The sequence below is a fragment of the Giraffa tippelskirchi genome, chromosome 7, assembly GCF_054371585.1.
Source record: "Giraffa tippelskirchi isolate mGirTip1 chromosome 7, T2T-mGirTip1v1.2.pri, whole genome shotgun sequence".
Classification (NCBI taxonomy): domain Eukaryota; kingdom Metazoa; phylum Chordata; class Mammalia; order Artiodactyla; family Giraffidae; genus Giraffa; species Giraffa tippelskirchi.
In genome coordinates, this window is record NC_137281.1 from 120,585,447 (window position 1) to 120,604,242 (window position 18,796).

The 18,796-nt window shown below is 40.6% G+C and overlaps 2 protein-coding genes across 13 annotated transcripts in view; one reads left to right on the forward strand and one right to left on the reverse strand.

Moving 5' to 3' along the window:
* Positions 1-18,796, reverse strand: part of LOC145513092 (uncharacterized) — a 295,101-nt gene that overhangs the window by 43,373 nt on the left and 232,932 nt on the right. The window contains exon 1 of one of the 3 annotated variants that reach the window (XR_014059104.1): positions 10,003-10,087. The exons of the other annotated variants lie outside the window; for them this stretch is intronic. The gene's annotated coding sequence lies outside the window, so the exon portion shown is untranslated. Of the gene's footprint in view, positions 1-10,002; positions 10,088-18,796 lie in introns of those variants that run through there. 3 annotated transcript variants of the gene reach the window in all.
* LOC145513089 (aromatase) overlaps positions 1-18,796 on the forward strand; it is a 63,241-nt gene that overhangs the window by 21,283 nt on the left and 23,162 nt on the right. For 5 of the 10 annotated variants that reach the window (XM_081508279.1, XM_081508280.1, XM_081508278.1 and 2 more), the window contains exon 3: positions 2,792-2,942. In XM_081508279.1, coding sequence (XP_081364405.1) covers positions 2,792-2,942 — 151 coding nt within the window. Of the gene's footprint in view, positions 1-1,010; positions 1,545-2,791; positions 2,943-18,796 lie in introns of those variants that run through there. The other 5 variants (XM_081508281.1, XM_081508287.1, XM_081508283.1 and 2 more) reach the window with 4 other exon arrangements.

Here is an 18,796-nt window from a genome sequence, read left to right on the forward strand (position 1 = left end):
TGAAGGTGAAAATGTCTCTGGAATGCCTTCTGTCCTCCTTTCTGTCTCCTCAGCCATGTCCTCTGCCCTTTCCCTTCTCAAACTTATTCCTTCTCTTTATCCCATTCTTTATTTTCTTTTATTCTTGGATAAGGTGGTGATGTTGATGCCACCATAAGAGCTGGATGGGCCCTGGATAGTGGAAGAAAAATGGGGGACCACTATCATTGCCTTGAAAACCTAAAAACATCTTCAACAAGCTCTGTGGACCAATCAAAAGTAGAGTATAATATAATTATCCAGATAATTCCAGTAGAAACACCATCACTCCACACTGTCATACTAACTCAGAATTCTCAGAAATATCAGACTGCTTTTTAATCTTCAGGGAAAATTCCTCATAGCAAACATCTGTCCCCAGTCCCATAAGATACTTGATAAGGCTTTATTTCAAGAGCATACTCATTACACACTTTCAAGTGTGGGCCTCTCTGCACAGTGATGGAGAGTGGGAGTATAGGGCTGCTGCAAAATGCCCTGGGTCTGGTTTCTTTACCATTTTCGAGAGAACAGTCTGTCTCTCTGTTTGATTCAGCCTGGTATTTTAGGTTACTTTAAATGCCCAATGTAATGGAATGCTAGTTGGTTTTCTTCTCTACTCCCTGATAGGGGTCTGAAGGAAGACTGTTCCACGGTCTTTAACTCACTGAACCCCTTCTCCATCACTGCCCATTTCTCACTGGATTCTCTTCCCCCAGTGGGCACCCAAGTCAGGGTCCATGAATGGTAGAGGTGAGGTTTGCATTGCAGGTGATGGCAGAACTCCTTTGGACCTTTGGGGATGTAGGGGGAGGCAAGCACAGAATGAGCATCCCTGAAGCTCTGGACCAGGAGCCCAAAAGTGGCAGCTCCTCTGTCAACCACCTCCAGGCTGGGACCATCAGGCTGTCACACACTGACAGTCTATGACACTATCCCATAGTGCTGTCATTCTCAGCCCTGCCTGAGGTGGATCCTCATGTGGACTTTTCATTTTCCCAGGTGGTTTTCCTGAGCAGTCAGGCTTGAGAGCCACAGAATGGAGCCCAACCCCTTCATTTGATAGTAAGGGAAATTGAGCACAGAGGGCCTCTGCCTGGTCCAGGCGGTATGAGTAACTTCAGAGCCAATCTCCTCTGTTCGTAGGTGAGGGTTTAAAGCCCCAGAAGAGAAAAGGCTTGCCAGCATCTCAGCTGGAAGGAAAGTGGGAGTAGGGGGAGCAGGGGAACCACCAGGAAGTCCTAAACCCCAGATGGATGTTCATTTTGCTACTACGGAGCTTCTATTGAATAGTTCCACGCTTTCCCTGGGGAAAGGTGAAGTCTGGTTAGAACTCTCTAGTTCTAGAACCCTCTAGGCCAGATCCCTCCAATCACCAGCTCTCTGGGCTCTGTTTTATGCATATGGCTCAGGGTCAGTGGAGCCAAAGAGTTGAGAAGGTATAGTGAGCCAAATTCCTCAACTTACAATTTTCAAAGCAGTTTCACACCCACTTTCTCTTGTGAACCTCTGGGCACTCTGGTGAGGTAAGTATGTTGATCCCTACTTTGCAGATGAAAAAACTGAGACATAAAGAGGCCAGATGTCCACAAGTAGTAGATGATGAAGCTGGGACTCAAATCTAAGCTTCTTAAACCCACATTTACCGAGAGGCCCTGTGTTATCAGGTCATGGGGACAGGGGGTCCAGGAGTGTGCAGATGTGACACACATAGGCAGAAGACATAGTGCCAAGGAGTGCGGTGAGGGTTGGAGAGGAAAGAATCATTCCTACTTGGTGATTTGCAAGCTTCAATTTGGGGAAACTGCGCCAGTTCGCTGATCTCTGCCAAGACTACAGTTACCTGCCACCTGGCAGCTCTCCCTTCCCCAAGGTTACAGGATGATGTCTAACCTTGCACGTGGCACGTGGGCCCTCTCCCCCAGACCCTCTCTCTGCCCTTTGCACCATATTCTTTATAGGAGCACTGGGAAAAAAGACACGGTGATACAGTCTCCTTTTGCCCGTTAAAAATCTGTTCTACATAAAATGTACAAATAAACATGTGATCACAGATCAGAACAAGAAGGAGGATGTTAGCAGGATCCCAGAAACTCCTCTTGTGCCTTTCCAGTTATACCCTCTGTCACCCCCAGAAGTAAATAGCCTTCTATTCTATAATGATCCCCCCTGGGCTTTCTGATAGATTTTTCACCTAATTTCATATTCTAAACAACATACTTCAGTATTACCTGCTCTTGCATGTTTTAGCAATAGGAATCCTATATTACTTATTCTTCTGTCTTGGTTTTTTCCTTACATTTTTGCCTGCAGATTTCATTCAGGTTGTGGCATGCAGCTGTAGTTCACATAGTATGCAGTTACATGAACATCTCACTGTTTAGTCACCTATTCTACTGTTAATGGACATTTGGGGTGTCTTCATTTTGAAGCTGTTATGAACAAGGCTGCTATGAACATTCATGTGCACAGGTTTATTTTGTCTAATGAGGTTTAGCTTAAGATTCTCTTCTTAAACCAGTCCGTTCAGACTGAAATGATTGAGACCGAAGGGAATTGGTGTGGTGTGGACTACTTTTTACTTGTAGAGCTGTGAAGAGCCTCATGTTAACTTGTGTTGCTGTTTTAATCATTTTTTGTGTGTGACTCACCCATATACATCAGAAGATGTAAAAGGACATTTGGATTTATAGGAACAAGGACAGCAGTATCTTAAGCAATTGCTCTTTTGAGTGGTGCTGAAATACTGATTGTGATCTGATGACTTTCCTAGGTCCCAGCTACTTTATGGGAATTGGGCCCCTCATTTCCCACTGCAGGTTCCTCTGGATGGGGATTGGCAGTGCCTGCAATTACTACAACAAGATGTATGGAGAATTCATGAGAGTCTGGGTATGTGGAGAGGAAACCCTTATTATTAGCAAGTAAGTCTCAATAACTGGAGAAATACCTTAAAAATCAAGGTTGGGATATTTCCTATTAAAAAGCAAACTTACTTTGATATTTTGCCGTCTTTGTTTCCAATGTTATGTTTTTACTACTTAAATAAAGATGAATGATTCCCAGGTAAAAACCTAACACTTGAGACAAACAGAATAATTGGGTTTTGCTTGAAACCTGAGGTATATATAATGAATTCTAGAAAGACTGGAAATTATTCAAAATTTCTCTGAGCAGGAAATGTGGAAACTTAGAATATAGATGATCTGGTTTTGAAAAAACACTTGAAGAAGAAGTGTTATCTTTTATTCTTTCCTAAGATTTTGGTCTTAACTGTAGAAGTAAGCATGAAAACAAATAAACAAGCAATAGTAGTAAAAAACAAATACCTGAGAGGGGGCAGAACTCTGATTGCATCAATTTGCTGATGTGTTTCTAATGCCAACAGGAGGGCAGACAGCAGACGAAGCAGGCATTCTCCTCTTTGCAGAATGCTGCTATCCCAAGGTGGCCGTCTGCCAGTGTCCCAGGAAAAGCAACGGTATTCTCCCGCTCCCCGTGCACTGTTACGTTTTCCAGATAACTTTGGCAGATTGAGTTCACTCCAGTGTTAACACAATATGGATCAACTAAAGAACCAGCTTTGTGAAATATTAGTTTTCTTACTGACTGATCATAGAAAATGAAGAGTTTAAAATAAAGCGTGTATCATAGATGTTCAGCTACTTTGCTAGAATTTTAGCAAAGCTAACTGCCAGAATGTCTCGTTAATGAGATTTTATATTTATAATCCCTGACAAAGATTTACTCAGAAACTAAGACTGACCAGGGTGTTTTACTTATTTATGAGAATTGTTTCTTCAGATACATAGACTGTTGCCCAGAAATAAGTGAAGCATTTCTGGAAACTACATTGGCTTTTTTCATGCCATGATGTTATACATCATTTCTGAAAATACCATGGTAAACATAAAACATGAGTACTTTGAACCAAATACTTGAAAGAAGGGAGGAGGGGAGAAAAAGATGTTATCCTTTCAAATATTTCTACCTATCCAAGAATGTTATTTTGAACCAAACTAATTCCTCAATTGTTGCCTGGGTGTTATTCCATTTCATTCAGTTTGGTGTTGTAAGAGTCTAAGACAGACCATGTTTATATAACTAAACATGTTTATACAGCTTCAGTGGAAATGTCATTTTGGGTGGAAATATCATTTCACTGGGTTAAAGTCAAACACCCCAGTACAGTGGTTCTCAGACTGTGGTCCCCTGACCAGCAGCAGCCACATCTGGCTTTCCATCCTTGGTCCCTCCCTGACACACTAAATAAGAAAGTCTGGGGTCAGGACCCAGGGGTCTTTGTCCATGAGCCCTCCAGGTCATTCTGAGGCACACTCCAGTTTGAGACTCACTGCTCTAATGGTGAGACTATAGGTGCTCTTAGGTTTTACTCCTCTTGGTCTATTGAGCTCTACTCAGCCAAATTTAAGTGAATTTGACATGTTATCATTTTCAGAATCAGTACTTCACTCAATTTTGCAGCCAATGTTGAGTCTCAAAATTGTGCTGGAACAGATGATGATTGAGCCTGGGGGACTGGGACACTGCCTCCTGCTCTTTGATCTCCCAGGGCAACAAGCTGCCTTCCAGGCCTCCTCAAGTCAGCATCTGCCTGTCCCTCAGATACAGGTGAAGGGACCCACAGGATAGTTATCCAAAAGGATGACACCTGCAGCTCGGGATCTAGAGCAGTGCTTCTTGCCCTGGCTTCACATCAAAGTCGCCCAGGGAGCTGTTCAACATCTCAATGCCCAGGTCACATCCCAACTTTTATAGTCTCTTGATGGGGGGACCCAGGCATTGATGGTGTTTAGAGCCCCCCAGGTAATTCCAACATGCTGCAGAGCTGGAGGGAGGAGAGAAGGTAAGACGCTTCCAGGACAGAGGGCTTTGCCCTTCAGTATGGGGAAATACTGAAGTGGGTTGTAGTGGATTTGCCTAATTTTCTCCCCCTGAAGTCTAGGTCAGGTGGTGGAGGTGCAAGACTAGACCTGGAGGGAAGAATGAAGCACCAGAGAAAGGATCAGATGACCAGGACAGAAACTGCTGGTAGACACTAGATACTCAGATCCCCAGATAAATGCCCAGGAACCTCACAGGCAATTCCTGAAATAGGGCCCTTGTCATAGCACGTGGCATCTGACCAGGCTGCACCTTACGGGAAAGTGACCTTACCGACCCCGACACTGTCAGGAGCTGACTCCACACTGAGGACACAGACGACAGCCATCTGCCCTGCCCCCAGCTCCATCCCTGCTCTCCCAGTCCTTCCCCTGTCCTGTTCTCACAGGCTTTTCTCTGGTTGGAGTCTCTGTGTTCTCTATAATTGCCTCTGAGCCGCTCGATTTTGTTGTTAAGGGCTGAGCTCCCCACAGGAATAGGACGTGTTTGTCCCCATCTCCTTCCCTCGCTGCTCTTCAGACCCTTCCAGAACTTCCTGTACCTCTTGAAGAGATTCCACTGGACCCCAGAAAGCTTTTTCTTTGAATAATATGCCAGGTCTTTTCTCTTCTGAAAGTTTGACAGCTGTCGTCATTACAACTGTGCTGAGATTATGGCCCAACTTTTCAGATCAGCTTAGTTCTGAAGTGGTGGGGGCTGCAGAACTTTGGGTGGGGGAGATGACAGGCACCAGTGCTGCTGGGGTTCTGCCTGAGCAGCTGGGGGCAGCGGGGGGAGGGCATCTGATCATCTGTAGGTAAAGAGCACACGATTCCCCAGGCAGGGGTGTTGTAAATAATGAGGGGCCGCAGACACTTCGTGCCATAAGTATATACTGGTGTTTGCAAGAATATCAAAAAGAAGAATGTGGGTAGCATCAATAACAGGGACTAGCACTTAATACGCTAACTGGGGTCAAATTGGCCCATATGCTACCAATTTAAACACTAACTATCATCATAGTATTTATATATCTGTTTTCATAGTGTATAAATTTATCCCCACGTTGTGGAATTTTTATGGTAAAACTCAGATACTTCCAGACAAACCAGGATGGTAGCCCACACTATTATCAGGTAGATATGCGCTGTATAGGAGATGAGGTGGTGGAACACCTTTGGGATGGGGAAAAATCAGGATTCCATTTCAGATATGTTGACTTGACTTGCCTAGTACCACTGAATGGGATATTAAGAAGGAAGTTTTGACCATTTAGACCTTCCACTGGAGTCAGAAACTAGCAAAGGAACTGAGGAGGAGAGCCAAACAGAAAAGGGAAAACCAGGAGAGTGTGGTGGTCTGAAAGCAAGGTGAGGAATGCATATCAGGGAGGATGGAACTGTCAAGTATCCATATAATGCCACAAGACTAGACGGAGATGTGAGCATTGCATTTAGCACCAGGGAGGTTAAGGGTGACCTTGACAAGGGGCTATTCAATGGCGTTCTGGGGGCAAAATGTGACCACTGTGGAGAATGGGGAGAGAAGAATTGGAGGTGGCAGGTACAAACTCTTCAAGGAGTTTGCCCTAAAGGAGGCAGAGAACTAGAACAAGGCAGAAAGGGGTATTTGGTCCAAGTGTTTTTGTTTGCTAAGATACAAGATACTATGACATATGTGCTTTGGTGGGAATGATGAGTCACAGAGGAAAACCATCGATGCACCAGAGAGAAGGAGTGTGCCAGGTGAGATGACAAAGAAGTTCAGGTGACATGTGGAATTGGCCTTGAATAGGGACATGGAAGTTCATCCCCAGTAACAGAAGTGAAGGTTGAACATATGGGTACTGATCCTGATGGTTGGACTTGCAGAAGTTTTAGTTGCTTCTGTTTTCTCAGTAAAATAGGAAACCAAGTCTGTGTGTGTGTGTTAGTTGTGTCCAACTCTTTGCAACCCAATGGACTGTAGCCTGCCAGGCTCCTCTGTCCATGGGATTCTCCAGGCAAGAGTACTGGAATGTGCACCCATTCCCTTCTCCAGGGGATCTTCCTGACCCAATCAAGTCTGTAGTTGAGATTAAAGGTGAGGAAGTAGAACAGTGGAGAAGAGAGGAGGCAGGATATAACAGTCATACAGGAGACAAAAGCATGATTGGACTCAGGAAATGTACTAGAATGGGCCCATTTGAATTTAACTGAGACCTCCCTCTGTGTGTGTGTGTCTCTCTCTCTTTCTGCATGTATGGTTTTTCCCTGGCCCCATTCAGCTGCCAGATGCAAGCAGAGTAAGCTAAGAGTTGGCTTTAGCAGGGTTGAGATTTTACCAGGGAACCAAGACAAAGTAAGTAGAGGTTCAAGGAGGTGAGGATGCATGACAGGGAAAGACTTTAATGATAGACAAGAAATATTTTTCCAACTTACTAGTAAGAAAAGTTCAAATGAACAGGAAAGTTAGAAGAACAATCTCCCTACTTTTTGCCCCCTGACCTTGACTTTCTGAAGAGACCATGTCAGTTGTCTTACAGGATGCCCTACATTCCATATTTCTTTCATTGTCTCATTATGGTGTCATTGAACATACTCTTCTATTCCTGGTATTGCTAATAAACTGAACACTAGGTCTATAAACTCAATTCAATTCAGATTAACTATTTTGTAAGAATATTTTCCTGTTTAGTCCTAGATACTTCATACTGCATCATAATCAAGAGCCCAGGGGAGGTGGTCCCATATTATGAACACTAAATCTGATTGGTTTAAGATGGTTGCAGTCAGGTCTCTGTTATGTTCATTTTCTCTTGCAGTGACCTCAGTATTAGAGCTGCATAAGAATATTAGAGGGCAAAGGACAGGGAAAACGTGGTAGGATTGATGGAGTGTGAGTGACAGCACAGAACAGGCCTACAGGAAGCTAGTGTTTTTGAATGTTTGGTACCAGTTGTTCCATTGATTGTCTCCCCATATTTCTCGTACTCATCAATCTTGAACCTCACCACAGGTCTGTGAGTTCTTTAAACTCAGAAGGGAGGGACTTCTTTTTTACCACCTAAACTGACTTCCTGGCTACTTTTCATTCCGAAGAGACAAAAGATTTGCCTTCTTTGGAGATAGCTTTTGACTTCAGTCATGTTTTGAGAAGAATAATAACTCCAGGGACCAGGCACCTTAAACTACCTAGTATCCCTTCTGAGCTTGGGGACTCTCTGGTCTCTTCTCAGTGGTGAGAGACTCTCACTCTCTCAGTCAGTCAATCAATGTAACATCCCCCTTACCTAGTGTTACAGCCGGTACAATTATGGGAAAGAGGTCTCTACTGTCCTCCTAAATGTCAGGAGAGCTCTAGGCTGATGTCCTTAGCTCCTCACCAACCTTCCCTTCTTTGCTCTCCTGATTTACTCTGGTTAGATAAAACCAGCCTACTTTTGATAAGTGATCTTGTTTTAAACTGCTTGTCTTTAGTCACACTTTGCTTGCCAGGTGTATCACCTCTGTCTTGCCTGCATGTGAGTGCTAAGTTGCTCAGTCATGTCTGACTCTTTGCAACCCTATGGACTGTAGCCCGCCATGCTCCTCGGTCCATGGGATTCTCCAGGCAAGGATAGAGTGGGTTGCCATGCCCTCCCTGAGGGGATCTTCCCAACCCAGGGATTGCTTATATCTCCTGCATTGACAGGTGGGTTATTTACCACTAACACTACCTGGGAAGCGTTCTTTGCCAAGTTAGAGCCTCTGTCTCAGCATCAGTAAGATATTGGTGCCCCTTAAAGAACACATTGCCTTTAAATGGTAGCTCTTTATTAACCAGCATTTAGTCGGATTGATTTGGGGTTTCTTATTCTCTTTTTTTAAACTGATGAGGTAGTTCCTCAAAACATATGGAAAGACCAATATCTTTTATGAAATATGCCAAAGCTCTAGGAGTCAGAGAAGAAAAATACTGTTCTGCCTGTTTCCTAATTAAAAGGTGTATACTAGTTTGTGAATAATGAGGAAATAAATTACTTACTTTCTGCTTTAATTATAGAATGAGGTGGGGGAAGGTGAGAAAGTTAGAGGCCTAAAATCTTTAAATTAATAAAAATTTCAGTCCTTTCTATAGCATGATATTTCCACACAGGACAAAATTTGGCTAGTTGGTCAAACTAATTCCCTGAAACACAAATAGAAGCATCTGGATATTTGGTTTTTTGCTTTTATAGTTGCTAGGAAGAGAAAAACTTACCCAAAATTTAGGATAATTTGGTTAATATTATCTGGGATTAAATCAAGAATATATGTGACTTAGAGAGTATTTTGGTTTGAAAATAAGATTTTGTTTCTGAAATATATATCAAGTAAATAATTCATTCATATGATAATTCTGTTTTCATTTCATAGCACTGCCATTATTTCAGGGGCTTTCTTTTAAAGTTTAAATGGGAACTTGAAATCCATCACAGATGTGTGGGTTTGGCTAATACTTAGCCCACCACCTAATCTACTCAGTTGGAGCTGAGCTCCTTTGGCCCAGGGTCTTCTATGGCAATGTGTTCTCACAGGCATTCACTGAACAACCTCATCAGAGCTAATAGTAGCCACGCCCAATCTTTGAGTGTTGTCTGTTCAGAAAACAGCCATAGTAGGAGAATTTGCAGTTGAGAAACAGAATTTTAGTATGGAAGGAAGGAAGAGCCAAAGTAGTAGTGAATACATGAAAATCTGTACAATATTAAGCACACCAAAATAAGGGAGAAAATAACATCTAAAGTAAAGCTAACATCAGAAATACATTATGCATCTAGAATTTGCACAATTGAGCAGTGTGATTCCTTCCAACTTCTATCCCTTGCACACCAGAAAAAGTCCAGATTCTCCCTCTTCTGCCATGTCAAAAAGATGTTTATAAATATATCCTAGGGATTTCCCTGGCAGTCCAGTGGTTAAGACTTCACCCTTCAATGCCCATGGTGTGGGTTCCATCCCTGATGGGGGAGCTAAGATCCCACACGCCTTGCAGCCAAAAGTATCACAACATAAAACAGATACAATATTGTAACAAATTCAAGAAAGACTTAAAAAATGGTCCACATCAAAAATAAATTTTGTTTAAAAATATACTTACTTTCCTGTTACAATGTGCATATTTTCCTTTATTCCTCTGCTAAAATGTTTGATCCCTTTCTGATGTCATGATCTGTGTCTCTTCTGAACTCCACTGTGGCCTTGGACACATGGAATGGTGGGAAAGCTCTGGAAGGTCTATTTTAACTTCCCTAAGAGACTTGAGCAGGCTGGCTCTTGAGCCCTGAATTTAAGGGTTATATCATTTTAGCTCTGCCTATGGCAGCTCCTCACCAGAGCACACAAGGTGGGCATCTTTTATACACATTCTGGCTCCTGTCTCGTAAATACAGCTGAACCACAGACCAATACCGGTTCACCCTGCACTGACTTTCTTCATGTCTCCAGCAGCTGCACTGCAAAAGACCTCTACTTCTCTGCTTACCACTCTGTCCCTCTTTTTAATTCCCAAACTCTGCTTCTTTTTTCTGATTATCTCTGTGAAAAAGTGGCTGTCAATTTGAAGATACTCAAGTGGAAATTTTTTGAAGTTTCAGAAACATATAAGGAGGAAAGTCACTCTGCCATGCTTATGTTTTACTAAGATGGATTTACACTTGGCTATGTGGTCCACATATAAATACTGTGACATAAACCCTGTAATCTGAAGAGCCTGTTGTCCTGCCCTACAGAGGGGTCTGGGCAACAAGCTTGGAACAGCTGTGCTCGCACAGGGGGGTGGAAGGTGGTACATGAGACCTTGTCTGTGCCTGAGCACAGACTCTGTGCTCCTATTGTCTACTCAGCTGAGGGCCCAGTGCCTCAGAGGAGGCTTTACCAGGGTTATGGGTAAGAAGGCTGGACCTTAGAGGGAGGCGGCCAAGACATGACTTCTCTTTCCCTCCACATCCACCACAACCAAGCAGCCCCATGGGGAAGGATTTGGGGGTGGCTGTCTGCACCTCCTTCTGCCCTTGTCTGTCTGCCTTGTGTCCTCACTGAACTCGCTTTCCTCTGTACCTTTAGACAATCTTGGTTGATTTCACCAAGTGGTGTTTGTGTTTGGTCTTCGCCCATAATACAGATCTTGGCACTTAGGAAAACAATGGACATAAACTACCACATAAGTCCTGTTTATGTCTTTCTATGTTCTGATGAACCCCATGCCATCTGTGTTCATACCCCCTCCATCCCACTCACCATACAGAAGGCCAACCACACAGGACATTTTGGACTTCCAGTTTCCTGACCTCTGCTCATCACGGTCACAGACACCGCTTAGCCCTCATCCCTGCTTCTGTCTGGGCCCTGCATGAACCTTTCCCAACCTCAGCCCCTTTCCACAGGAAATGCATTCACCTGCAGATTTTCTTAATTTTTCTTCTGGTAGATGAAAATTAGTTTAATGACCCACACCTGATTTTCAATTTCATGAGTTCCCAATAGACGTTCTTTTCTTCTGAAGTCCTCCTTCTACTGAGCAGTGAACCAGGAGTCCTCTCCTCCCTAAATCCTCTTAAACACAGGTTCATCTCAGCTCTTTCATCTCAACCTTTCCCTGTACTGCTTGTATCCACCATCCTGTAAACCTGCCCCACTTTTTATCCTGAAGAGAATAACCATACACTTATGCTTTCAATTATTTTAAAATATTATTCATTAATTCTATTCAAGGCATATTTATAACATGTGTCCATTGGCAGATCTAATAAAAGTAAGCAAAATAAATAATGTGAAATCAGAGGTTTTTATGATTATTTTCAGTTTTATATTTTATAATACCTTATAATATAGGTGTTATTATTTATGTCGGTATTAAAAACACAGTGAAATAAATATTTTCCCAGTGTCATATATATGGTTATTAGTGAGGCCAGAATGCAGACTCATATCTTTCTTTTCACTTTAGTCTTTTTAAAAATGTTTTTTAATTAATTTATTTTTTAACTGAAGGTTAATTACTTTACAGAATTTTGTTGTTTTCTGTAAAACTTCAACATGAATCAGCCATAGGTATACAAATATCCCCTCCCTTTTGAACCTTCCTCCCATCTCCCTTCCCCATCCCACCCCCTAAGGTTGATACGGAGTCCCTGTTTGAGTTTCCTGAGCCATACAGCAAATTCTCCATTGGCTATCTATTTTACATATGGTAATGTAAGTTTCCATGTTAGTCTTTCCATACATCTCACCCTCTTCTCCCCTCTCCCCATGTCCATAGGTCTATTCTCTATGTCTGTTTCTCCACTGCTGCCCTGTAAATAAATTCTTCAGTACCATTTTTCTAGATTCCATATATATGCATTAGAATACTGTATTTATCTTTCTCTTTCTGACTCACTTCACTTTGTATAATAGGCTCTAGGTTCATCTACCTCATCAGAACTGACTCAAATGTATTCCTTTTTATGGCTGAGTAAAATTCCATTATGTATCCGTACCACAACTTCTTTATCCATTCATCTGTCAATGGACATCTAGCTCGCTTCCATGTTCTAGCTATTGTAAATAGTGCTGCAATGAACAATGGGATACATGTGTCTTTTTAAATTTTGGTTTCCTCAGGGAATATGCCTAGGAGTGGGATTGCTGGGTCATACAGTGGTTTTATTTCTAGTTTTTTAAGGAATCTCCATACTGTCTTCCATAGTGGCTGTATCAATTTACATTCCCACCAACAGTGCAAGAGTGTTCCCTTTTCTCCACACCCTCTCCAGCATTTATTGTTTTTAGACTTTTTGATGAGGGCCATTCTGACTGGTGTGAGGTGATATCACATTGTAGTTTTGATTTGCATTTCTCTAATAATGAGCAACGTTGAGCATCTTTTCATGTGTTTGTTAACCATCTGTATGGCTTCTTTGGAGAAATGCCTGTTTAGGTCTTTTTTCCCTCTTTTTGATTGGGTTGTTTGTTTTTCTGGCATTGAGTTGTATGAGCTGCTTGTATATTTTGGAAATTAATCCTTTGTCAGTTGTTTCATTTGCTATTATTTTCTCCCATTCTGAGGGTTATCTTTTCACCTTGCTTATAGTTTCCTTTGCTGTGCAAAAGTTTTAAGTTTAATTAGGTCCCATGTGTTTACTTTTGTTTTTATTTCCATTACTCTAGGAGATGGGTCATAGAGGATCTTGCTTTGATTTATGTCATCGAGGGTTCTTCATATGTTTTCCTCTAAGAGTTTCATAGTTTCTGGTCTTACATTTAGGTCTTTAATCTATTTTGAGTTTATCTTTGTGTATGGTGTTAAAAAGTATTCTAATTTCATTCTTTTACATGTAGCTGTCCAGTTTTCCCAGCACCATTTATCGAAGAGGGTGTCTTTGCCCCATTGTATATTCTTGCCTCCTTTGTCAGAAATAAGGTACCCATAGGTGCATGGGTTTATTTCTGAGCTTTCTATCTTGTTCCATTGGTCTATATTTCTGTTTTTGTGCCATTACCATACTGTCTTGATGACTGTAGCTTTGTAGTATAATCTGAAGTCAGGAAGGTTGATTCCTCCAGCTTCATTCTTGTTTCTCAAGACTGCTTTGGCTCTTCGGGGTCTTTTGTGTTTCCATGTGAATTGTGAAATTTTTTGTTCTAGTTCTGTGAAAAATGCCATTGGTAATTTGATAGGAATTGCATTGAATCTGTGGATTGCATTTGGTAGTATAGTAATTTTCACAATATTGATTCTTCCTACCCAGGAACATGGAATATCTCTCCATCTGTTCATGTCATCTTCGATTTCTTTCATTAGTTTTATAATTATCTGTGTACAGTTCTTTTGTCTCATTAGGTAAGTCTATTCCTAGATAATTTAATTCTTTTTGTTGCAGTGGTGAATGGGATTGATTCCTTAATTTCTCTTTCTGATTTTTCATTGTTAGTATATAGAAATGCAAGTGATTTCTGTGTGTTGATTTTGTATCCTGAAACTTTGCTAAATTCACTGATTAGATCTAGTAATTTTCTGATACTATCTTTAGGGTTTTCTATGTACAGTATCATGTAATCTTCAAACAGTGAGAGCTTTATTTCTTCCTTTCCAATCTGGATTCCTTTCATTTCTTTTTCTTCTCTGATTGCTGTATCTAGGACTTCCAAAACTATGGTGAATAATAGTGGTGAAAGTGGACACTCTTGTCTTATTCCTGATCTTAAGGGGAATGCTTTCAGTTTTTCACCATTGAGAATAATGTTTGCTGTAGGCTTATCATATATGGCCTTTACTATGTTGAGGTAGCTTCCTTCTATGCCCATTTTTTGAAGAGTTTTAATCATAAATGGATGCTGAATTTTGTCAAAGGGTTTTTCTGCATCTATTGAGATTATCAAATGGTTTTTATCTTTCAGTTTGTTAATATGGTGTATCACATTGATTGCTTCATGTATATTGAAGAATCTTTGCATCCCTGGAATAAACCCAACTTGATCATGGTGTATGAGCTCTTTGATGTATTGCTGAATTCTGTTTGGTAAAATTTTGCTAAAGATTTTTGCATCTATGTTCATCAGTGACATTGGCCTGTAGTTTTCTTTTTTTGTGTTGTCTTTGTCTGGTTTTTGTATCAGGGTGATGATGGCCTCATAGAATGAGTTTGGAAGTGTGTCTTCCTCTGCAATTTTTGGAAAAGGTTTTAGAAGGATAGGCATTGACTCTTCTCTAAATGTTAAATAAGCAGGGTGACAATATAAAGCCTTGACGTACTCCTTTCTGTATTTGGAACAAGTCTGTTGTTCCATGTGCAGTTCTAACTGTTGCTTCCTGACCTGCATAAGGTTTCTCAAGAGGCAGGTCAGGTGGTCTGGTATTCCTATCTCTTTCAGAATTTTCCACAGTTTATTGTGATCCACACAGTCAAAGGCTTTGGCATAGTCAATAAAGCAGAAATAGATGTTTTTCTGGAACTCTCTTGCTTTTTCGATGATCCATTGGATGTTGGCAATTTGATCTCTGGTTCCTCTGCCTTTTCTAAAACCAGCTTGAACATCTGGAAGTTCACGGTTCATGTATTGCTAAAGCCTGGCTTGGAGAATTTTGAGCATTACTTTACTAGCGTGTGAGATGAGTGCAATTGTGTGGTAGTTTGAGCATTCTTTGGCATTGCCTTTCTTTGGGATTGGAATGTAAACTGACCTTTTCCAGTCCTGTGGCCACTGCTGAGTTTTCCAGATTATTTAACTTATATGCAGAGTACATTATGAGAAACTCTGGGGTGGAAGAAACACAAGCTGAAATCAAGATTGCCAGGAGAAATATCAATAACCTCAGATATGCAGATGACACCACCCTTATGGCAGAAAGCAAAGAATAACTAAAGAGCCTCTTGATGAAAGTGAAAGAGGAGAGTGAAAAAGTGTGCTTACAGCTCAACATTCAGAAAACTAAGATCATAGCATCTGGTCCCATCACATCATGAGAAATAGATGGGGAAACAGTGGAAACAGTGTCAGACTTTATTTTGGGGGACTCCAAAATCACTGCTGATGGTGATTGCAGCCATGAAATTAAAAGATGCTTATTCCTTGGAAGGAAGGTTATGACCAACTTAGATAGCATATTTAAAAGCAGAGACAATTACTTTGCCAACAAAGGTCTGTCTAGTCAAGGCTATGGTTTTTCCAGTAGTCATGTATGGATGTGAGAGTTGGACTATAAAGAAAGCTGAGTGCCGAAGAATTGATGCTTTTGAACTGCGGTGTTGGAGAAGACTCTTGAGAGTCCCTTGGACTGCAAGGAGATCCAACCAGTTCATTCTAAAGGAGATCAGTCCTGAATGTTCATTGGAAAGACTGATGTTGAAGCTGAAACTCCAATACTTTGGCCACCTCATGGGAAGAGTTGACTCACTGGAAAAGAACCTAATGCTGGGAAGGATTAGGGGCAGGAGGAGAAGCAGACAACAGAGGATGAGATGGTAGGATGGCATCACTAACTCGATGGACATGGGTTTGGGTAAATTACGGGAGTTAGTGATGGACAGGGAGGCCTGGCGTGCTGCGATTCATGGGGTCTCAAAGAGTCAGACACGACTGAGTGACTGAACTGAACTGAACTGAACTTCTCTAAATGTTTGATAGAATTCTCCTGTGAAGCCATCTGGCCCTGGGCTTTTGTTTTTCGGGAGATTTTTGATCACAACTTCAATTTCAGTGCTTGTAATTGGATTATTCATAATTTCTATTTCTTCCTGGTTCATCCTTGGAGGATTGAACTTTTCTAAGAATCTGTTCATTTCTTCCAGGTTATCCATTTTATTGCCATATTGTTGTTCATAATAGTCTCTTATAATCCTTTGTGTTTCTGCATTGTCTATTGTAACCTCTCCTTTTTCATTTCTAATTTTGTTGATTTGATTCTTCTCTCTTTTTTTCTGGCTAAAGGTTTGTCAATTTCATTTATCTTCTCAAAGAACCAGCTTTTAGTTTTATTAGTCTTTACTATTGTTTCTTTCATTTCTTTTTCATTTGTTTCTGCTCTGATCTTTACCATTTATTTCCTCCTACTAATTTTGGAGTTTTTTGGTTCTTTTTCCAGTTGTTTTAGGTGTAAAGTTAGGCTGTCTATTCAAAGTTTTTCTTGTTTCTTGAGGTTGGATTATATTGCCGTAAACTTCCTTCTTAGAACTGCTTTTGCTGCATCCCATAGGTTTTGAGTTGTGTTCTCATTGTCATTTGTTTCTAGAAATTTTTTGATTTCCCTTTTTATTTCTTCAGTAACCTGTTGGTTATTTAGAAATGTACTGTTTAATCTCCATGTGTTTGTTTTTTACAGTGTTTTTCTTGTAACTGATATCTAGTCTCATAGCGTTGTGGTCAGAAAAGATGCTTGATATGATTTCAATTTTATTAAATTTACTGACGTTTGATTTGTGACCCAAGATGTGGTCTATCCTGGAGAATGTGCACTTGAGAAAAAGGTATATTCTTCTTCATTTGGATGGAATGTCCTAAAGATATCAGTGAGATCCATCTCATCTAATGTATCATTTAAGACTTGTGTTTCCTTATTAATTTTCTGTTTTGATGATCTGTCCATTGGTGTGAGTGGGGTGTTAAAGTCTCCTACTATTATTGTGTTACTGTCAATTTCTCCTTTTATCTCTGTTAGTGTTTATCTTATGTATTGAGGTGCTCCTATGTTGAGTGCATAGATATTTACAATTGTTACGTCTTCCTCTTGGATTGATCCCTTGATCATTATGTAGTGTCCTTCCTATCTCTTGTAATATTCTTTATTTTAAGGTCTATTTTGTCTGATATGAGGATTGCTACTCCAGCTTTCTTTTGCTTCCCATTTGCATTGGATATATTTTTCCATCCTCTCGCTTTCAGTCTATATGTGTCTTGAGGTCTGAAGTGGGTTTCTTGTAGACGGCATATATATGGGTCTTGTCTTTTTATCCACTCAGCCAGTCTGTGTCTTTTGATTGGAGCATTTAATCCATTTACATTTAAAGTAACTATTGATATATATGTTCCTATTGCCATTTTCTTAATTGCTTGGGGTTGATTTTGTAGATCTTTTTCTTGTCTTGTATTTCTTGACTATATAAGTCCTTTTAACATTTGTTGTAAAGCTGGTTTGGTGGTACTGAATTCTATTAATTTTTGCTTGTCTGAAAAGCTTTTTATTTCTCCACCAGTTTTGAATGAGATCCTCGCCAGGTACAGTAATCTTGGTTGTAGATTTTTCCCTTTCAGTACTTTAAATATATCCTGCCATTCCCTTCTGGCCTGCAGAGTTTCTGCTGAAAGATCAGCTGTTAAACATATGGGGTTTCCCTTGTAAGTTATGTGTTGCTTTTCTCTTGCTGCTTTTAATATTCTTTCTTTGTGTTTAGTCTTTGTTAGTTTGATTAGTATGTGTCTTGGTGTGTTTCTCCTTGGGTTTATCCTGTGTGGGAGTATTTGTGCCTCTTGGACTTGACTGACTATTTCCTTTTCCATGCTGGGGAAATTTTCAACTATAATCTCTTCAAAAATTTTCTCATACCATTTATTTTTCTCTTCTTCTTCTGGGCCCCCTATAATTCGAATGTTGGTATGTTTGATAATGTCCCAGAGGTCTCTGAGACTATCCTCAGTTCTTTTCATTGTTTTTACTTTTTTCTGGTGTTCAGAAGTTATTTCCACCATTTTATCTCCCAGCTCACTGATTCATTCTTCTGCTTCAGATATTCTGCTATTGATTCCTTCTAGAGTATTTTTAATTTCAGTAATTGTGTTGTTTGTCTCTGTATGTTTATTCTTTAACTCTTCTAGGTCTTTGTTAATTGCTTCTTGGATTTTTTCCATTCTGTTTCCAAGGTTTTTGATCATCTTTACTATCATTATCCTGAATTCTTTTTCAGGTAGTTTGCCTATTTCTTCTTCATTTATTTGGAATTCTGTGTTTCTAGTTTGTTCCTTCATTTGTGTAGTATTTCTCTGCCTTTTCATCATTTTTTTTTAAACTTATTGTGTTTGAGTTCTCCTTTTCCAAGGCTTCAAGGTTGAATTCTTTCTTCCTTTTGGTTTCTGTCCTCCTAAGTTTGGTCCAGTGGTTTGTGTAAGCTTTGTATAGGGTGAGATTTATGCTGAGTTTTTTTTTTTTTTTCCTCTGATGGGCAAGGCTGAGTGAGGTGGTAATCCTGTCTGCTGATGACTGGGTTTGTATTTTTGCTATGTTTGTTGTTTAGATGAGGTGTCCTGCACAAGGTGCTACTGGTGGTTGAGTGATGCTGGGGCTTGTATTAAAGTGGCTTCCTTTGTATGAGTTCTCACTATTTGATACTCCCTAGGGTTAGTTCTGTTTAGTCTAGGGTCTTAGAGTCAGTGCTCCCATTCCAAAGGCTCAAGGCTTGATCTCTGGTTGGGAACGAAGA